We start from the raw sequence: 6,139 nt of genomic DNA, 5'->3' as shown, positions 1-6,139 counted from the left end.
AACTGCGTTGAGATGAAAGCTTTGGTAATATATTTTACTACTGTGTTTGCCACCTTTCAGCTGATTGGTCTCTGTTCCCCAGTGGCAAGTCTCAGGTGTACACACTGACTGTATAGTTGACACAAATTAATGAGTTTTGATGATATAATGTGACTTATGCCTATGAAAGAATAGAAAATGATATCTCCAGAAGGATGCAAGGAAACTTTTATTCTTCACAGACTTGTACATGAACTCAAATATGGAAGTCAGAAGTAACATTAGACTGCTGTGAACATTAGCTTCCTATTAATGTTACAGCCACCAGTATGAGACTGAAGTGACTTGATGCTAGTGAAACTTTCATTCTTTGCTATTGAGCTAAGCACAAAGGCTGCCAAGAACTACTGCATTATCTGTTTTCTGTTATCTTGCTCTACATTTCATACAAATAATTAGGTCAGAGTTCTAAAAATGCCCTGTGTTTTTGAAAGAAGCAGACCTGAATTCTCCCTGACTTTTAACTCAAACTTTGATAGAGTTGTGTTGGGTTACTTATCTTTCTGGTGGCTTTTTTTTTTTTTTTTTTCCCCGTTTTTGTAGTTGTTTGAGGGGTTTTGTTTGTTGAGGACGGCAGAGAGAGCAAAAAGGATCCCAGGTAGTTATTACCAAGCTCAGCTTCTCGGTCCAACTCACCACGTGGCAGCACAAGCAATTGCACCACTTCAAAAGACAGGGTGATGCAAGCAAGCAGGCAGCAAGGGGAGGGAGAGCTCGGCTGCTCCTCCTGGCAGAAGCGATGGCTTAAAGGGATCATTCAACTATGACCTTTTATTTCAGACATGGAAGTCTCCCAGTTAAAGTCTGATTCATCATGAGCAAGAGCCTGCCTGTGACTTTGTACCTCTTTGTAGATTGATATTAATGCTTACATGAATGTAAAATGGGATTGAAAAAATGCCACTGGGCAGAAACGTAAGCAGCCTATGTTCACCACAGTGACGTATGCATGTGCATGCATTTGTGTATACACAAACACATACACTTTTAATTACCAGCACTCTTGCCATTCCCCCTCCCATAGTGAATAAATTAATATTTTTAAAAAGCAATTAACATTGAAAGAATGCTAACAGTTACCAAAGATGGAAGAAAGCCCGATTGTAAAAATCTATACATGCTTTGGGACAGCGGGGACTGTAGAGAATGAAGTCTCAGACACTGCTCTGAAAAACATGCCTTCCGGAATTAGAGGTGTGACACCATACCCATCTTTGGCTGCTTGTCTCATGTTTCAGGGATTCTACCGTGTCAGCCAAAGCATCTGATGTTGCGGAAGGATGGGTGTTTATTACAGTGCTTAACATTTTAAGAGAAGTGTGTAAGAGAGCATACATTTCTGGACTTCAGTTTATTATTGGAACAGACTGTCCAGGGAGGTAGTGAAGTCACCATTCCTAGAGGCACTGAAGAAACGTGGAGATGTGGCACTGAGAAACGTAGGTTAGTGAGCATAGTGGTGACAGCTTAGTAGTTGAACTAGATGATCCTATAGGCTTGATCCTAGAGGCCACATGAGTACCTAATGAGGTTTAACAAAGCCACCTGCAAGATGCTGCATTGGGGCTGAAGGAAGCCCAGATAAGAGTACAGACTGGGACATTCACTCATCAAGAGTAGCTCTGCAGAGAAAGTCTTGTGGGTCCTGATGGACAAAACACTGTACATGAGTTTCCCTCTATTCTGTTCTCATCATGCTCCACTTCCAGGTCTGAGGCCCCCAATACAAGAATAATGTCAAGCTTTTGGAGTGGATCCAGAGGGGGAACATGAAGATGATCAGAGGGCTGGCGCATTGCTTCTGTGAAGACAGGCAGAGGGAGACGAGCTTGTTCAGCTTCAGAGAAGAGAAGGCTCCAAGGAGACCTCACCAAGGCTTTCCAGTACTTGAAGGGAGCTTATGAGCAAAAGAGTGACTGACTTTTTACACAGTCTGATAAAGATAGGACAAGAGGGAATAGCTTTAAACCGAGAGGAGATTTAGGTTAGATGTTAGGAGGATTTCTTTACCCAGAGGGCAGTGAGGTGCTGGCTCAGCTGCCCAGAGAAGCTGTGGTGCCCCATTCCTGAAGGAGCTCAAGGCCAGGTTGGATGGGGCCCTTGGCAGCTGAGCTGGTGGGGGGCAGCCCTGCCAATGGCAGGGGTTGGATGGGCTTTGAGATCTCCTCCAACCTAAGCCATTCTGTGATTCTACCATAACGACAGAACCTTAGTGATTCTGTGATACGTTGAAGTCAGCAGTTTGTGCAGTAGCTAACAGCTGAGCATAAAGAAGAGTGAAATCAGTGCTCCTCTCAGAACCTGTGGGGCGTTTGACAGCTCCATCTCCTGCCCCTCAGCCTGCATAGGTATGACTTTCCCGCTCGGGGCAGCTCTTACTCACGCAGCCCAACCACCACTTAAGAGGCACTGCTTTAAAAACAAATTCCTGCATCTTAAAGTAGCTTTTCCCTCTTCGCCTAATGACACTACACAGAACCGCGTCTCTCTCCCTTTCCTCCCTCGCCTCCAGCTACTCCTCCGCTTACACAAACAAACTTTCAGTCTCCCCCCTGCTGCCAATTCATTTTCCTGAGCAGTGCCAGCCTTCGGCTGGGCTTTCCAACAGCCCCGTAACTCACGGCTTGGTTTAACTGCACCAAGCAACGGTACCAGAGAAGGCAAAACCCGCTCGGGTGCTGCTACAAAGACGGCTGCACGGCGCTGATCAAAGCCGAGCACTGAGGTGCAGACGGTCCTCCCGCTCCCTCAGCTGCCCGACGGCACTCCCGAGACCTCCCGCTCCCCTTGCAGCCCGGCGACAGGGGAGCACCGACACTCCCATCCCGCAGCCGCGCGCAGGCGCCGTTGAGCGGGCAGGTAAGTGCCGGCGCCATGTTGTGAGCGGAAGCTGTGTCCGAACGGCGGGCCGGTGGGAGGGCGGAAGCGCGGCCCCGCCTGGCAGCGGGAAGGGGGCGGGAGGAGGGACGGCTGCAGCGGGCAGCAGTCGCCGCCGGAGCGGCCGCTGTCGTTCTTAGCTGGTCGGGCTGTCCCGCCATTCCCCCGAGGGCTTGTCGTCTGCCTCGCCGCTCCCGCCCCGCCGCCGGGGGAGCGAGAAAGCGGAGCGCGGAGTTGCGGGAGCCGGGCGGGGAAGATGCCCCTGGCGCAGCTGGCGGACCCTTGGCAGAAGATGGCTGTGGAGAGCGCGGCCGAGAGCAGCACGGAGGTACGGGCCGGGGGGGAGGCGGCGGCGGCGGCGGCGGCGGCGGCGGCGGGGAGGTCGAGCTCCGAGCCCGCGGCTCCCCGTGGGGCGGGCTGAGTTAAGGGCGGTCGGGGCGAGGGGTGTCGGGGGAGAGTTGTGTGAGGCGAAGGCGGACGGGACGCCACCGCCGTCGCTCTCAGTTTTCTCCCCGAGGGCGCTCGGGGCGGGCAGTGGAGCCTGCGGCGGCAGCGTGTCCCCGCGGGGCCCTCCCTCGCTCCCTCTCTCCCTCTGGGGCGGCCCCTGCGCGCCGCTTCCTGCCGGGGCACTGACTCACGGCCGCGGCCGGCCGGGCTTCCCGGCGCCGGGGCTCGGGGCGCGTAGCACGGAACCGGCCCGCGCCTCCCCTTCCGCCCCCTGCCTTCCCCGGGAGGGAGTAACCTGCGGCCGAGCCGGGCGCTTTGTTCCGGAGCGGTGTCTGGTTACTGTCACGGAGAGTTTCCCTTCCCGGGGCGGCCCCGCCGTCTCCGCGCGGCCTGCCCTCGCTCACCTCGCCCCGTGCTCTCGAGGCTAAGGACAGTCCCGTCGGCTGCCGCTGCCCCCCGTCCGGACTGGACGCGGTCGCGTCCGCAGTTTCGCAAGCGTTTGGGAAACCTCGCGGCCGTCATAAGGCGGCGTTGGTGGGGAACGTCCCTGAGCCGCAGCGCCGTGCGGCTTCCTGCCGCTGGTAGCGGTGAGGTGTCCTGCTCTTGCCAGGCAGGATACGCGAGGTTACTCTCCTCAGCCGTACTGATGCCTTAAATTCACTCACATCTAAAGGCACGGATGCCTTCGGTTATTTTCTTTTTTTTCTGTATGTTTTGGAAGAACTTCGGGTTTGGATCTCTGTAAACAGTACACCTACCCAGTCGGTGCTTCTCTAATAGTTCACAGTGCGCCCTGATTCCATCTGAAAAGAAGCGGCTTCTTCTGACAGAGCAGCTTCTGCCTGAATCTGCTCCAGCTGATATGCAGCCAGTCTACTTCAGACAGTGCTGATCTTGAACGGTATGGACTCTGGCCGACCCAGAGCTGTTACACGCAAGGTTAGGATATATTCTGTAGGTGAGCAGAGCAGAGAGAGACACCACTGTAAAGTTCCTGCAGCATCAGAAGCATTTGTTGTTTTGATGCATATATTCCTGCTGCTTAAAGTGACTGCATCTCTGAGGGTCAGAAGAACCTGCAAGTCTCACGTGACAGAGCAATCTTTTAAGTTCTTGCCGGTTGCTGTCAATTCCATCACTGAGTTCTGAAGTGGTGATCTTACATGATTTTATTTTTATTTTTTTAAATGTAGAGTACCTGCAATAGCAGTGTGATGTTTGAAGGGAAGATATTGGAGAGATTTTTCTGAAGGACAGCTTGGTGCTTAGACTTATGATTTAGAGAAAAGGTCCTAACTGTTACTTTGGATTTCCATGCTCATGATATGTCCTCAGTGCAGTTTGAATAGTAGTAGGGCACATATGCTAGAAAGATAGCAAAATGGATTGCTTTATTTGAAACGTGTGTAAGTGCATGATTGATTATACTTTGCTACTTGCTTATGTTAGTGTACTTCGGATAGGAGTTGTTTTTAAACTGCTGTCGTAAACTTCTTGAAAAAAGTATTTCACCTCTAAAAAAAAATAAAAAGCACTTTAACTACTGTAAACCCACGTCAGTATTTTGTAGGACACCTTGAAATTCCCTGGGACTACTAACAAAGCATGGAGCAACAACTGGTCAGGTGTGCACCTTAAGACCCTACTCGAGAAGAAACACTCTGTTTTAGAAAATGACCAGACTGCTCCTGTAAAACTTTCAGATGAACAGGCTTAGAAAGATCACTTACTTGAAATGAGTTTTTTAAGAGGAGATATTTCAGTGAAAATGGATGTTTGTCAAATACATAAACAAATGACCTAAATGCATAACTTAAATTTTCAATTTGCATGAGTTGTGTTTATCCATAACATAGCAGTCTCCTAATTACAGACCCTATCCTGCAAGAGTATCCTTGGGCATAAACGTTTTTTACGTCCTCCTGAAAAACCTCACTGTGATTTTGGTCATAGTTTGATGGCAGCAAGTGTCTTTAGCTGTAAAAGTGAGGTAGAGAGTTTCTGCTAACATCTCAGATTTGCCCATGCAGTCCTTGTAACACTGTTATCTACTCAGAGCTAAGAATTATTGAGCTTTGAATGCACTCTTATCTCTCTAGGTTTAATATTGGATTATTTTTTATTTGTTTCTGGTAGAGTCCCATATTCAGCTTTACATTTCTGCCAACGAGAGCATGATTTGCTGTGGTAGGTGAGCAAATTCAGTAGGAGGAGTGCAGTACCTTTAGTACTAATTTGAAACGTAGCATAGTTAACCATCAACAGCTGCTGTAATTTATGTGTACAGAACAGCAAATCTGTACAACATTTTAAGAAATAAAGCAAATGGTTTTTTGTTTTGTTTTGTTTTTTTAGAGAGGATACATACTTGTAGTTTTGAGAGAGCAGTTGTTGCAGAATTTCTGTTCCTACAATTACAACTAGTTCAGTAATCTATATAGCAGCATTTTCAATGTGTAAATTTGTTGGACAAAGTACTTAAAAGATAATACATTTATTGGTGCATCTTTTGTTGTTATTTCTAAATGCTTCTGTTTTAAATTAGAACAACTTGAAAGCTTGTGGAACTACACTGTCTTTTATTGACGCATGGTTTGACTCAAGATCTATAACAAATATAGGTTTGTTTTTCATAGTGAAAGTGTGCCTATTTAAGCCATTTGCTTTCAAGCAAATTAAGTATTGATTTGAATTTGTATCTGTGTGCCTGAATAACTACCCTGATCCTCTGATCTGAACTCCCAGCTATGCATATTAATGTTGAATGGAGCAGAAT

General features: G+C 48.5%; 1 protein-coding gene across 2 annotated transcripts in view; it reads left to right on the top strand.

The window, feature by feature from the left end:
• Nucleotides 1-3,011: 3,011 nt before the first annotated feature.
• RPS6KA3 (ribosomal protein S6 kinase A3) overlaps nt 3,012-6,139 on the top strand; it is a 70,031-nt gene continuing 66,903 nt past the window's right edge. For both annotated transcript variants that reach the window (XM_042866980.1, XM_042866979.1), the window contains exon 1: nt 3,012-3,244. In XM_042866980.1, coding sequence (XP_042722914.1) covers nt 3,173-3,244 — 72 coding nt within the window. In that variant the 5' untranslated portion in view covers nt 3,012-3,172. The remainder of the gene's footprint in view (nt 3,245-6,139) is intronic.

This window comes from Lagopus leucura, unplaced genomic scaffold (assembly GCF_019238085.1).
Source record: "Lagopus leucura isolate 7727_CA_CO unplaced genomic scaffold, USGS_WTPT01 Super-Scaffold_100001, whole genome shotgun sequence".
Taxonomy (NCBI): Eukaryota; Metazoa; Chordata; class Aves; order Galliformes; family Phasianidae; genus Lagopus; species Lagopus leucura.
The sequence above is the reverse complement of the archived record's forward strand: the minus strand, read 5'-3'. Positions and strand labels throughout refer to the sequence as shown.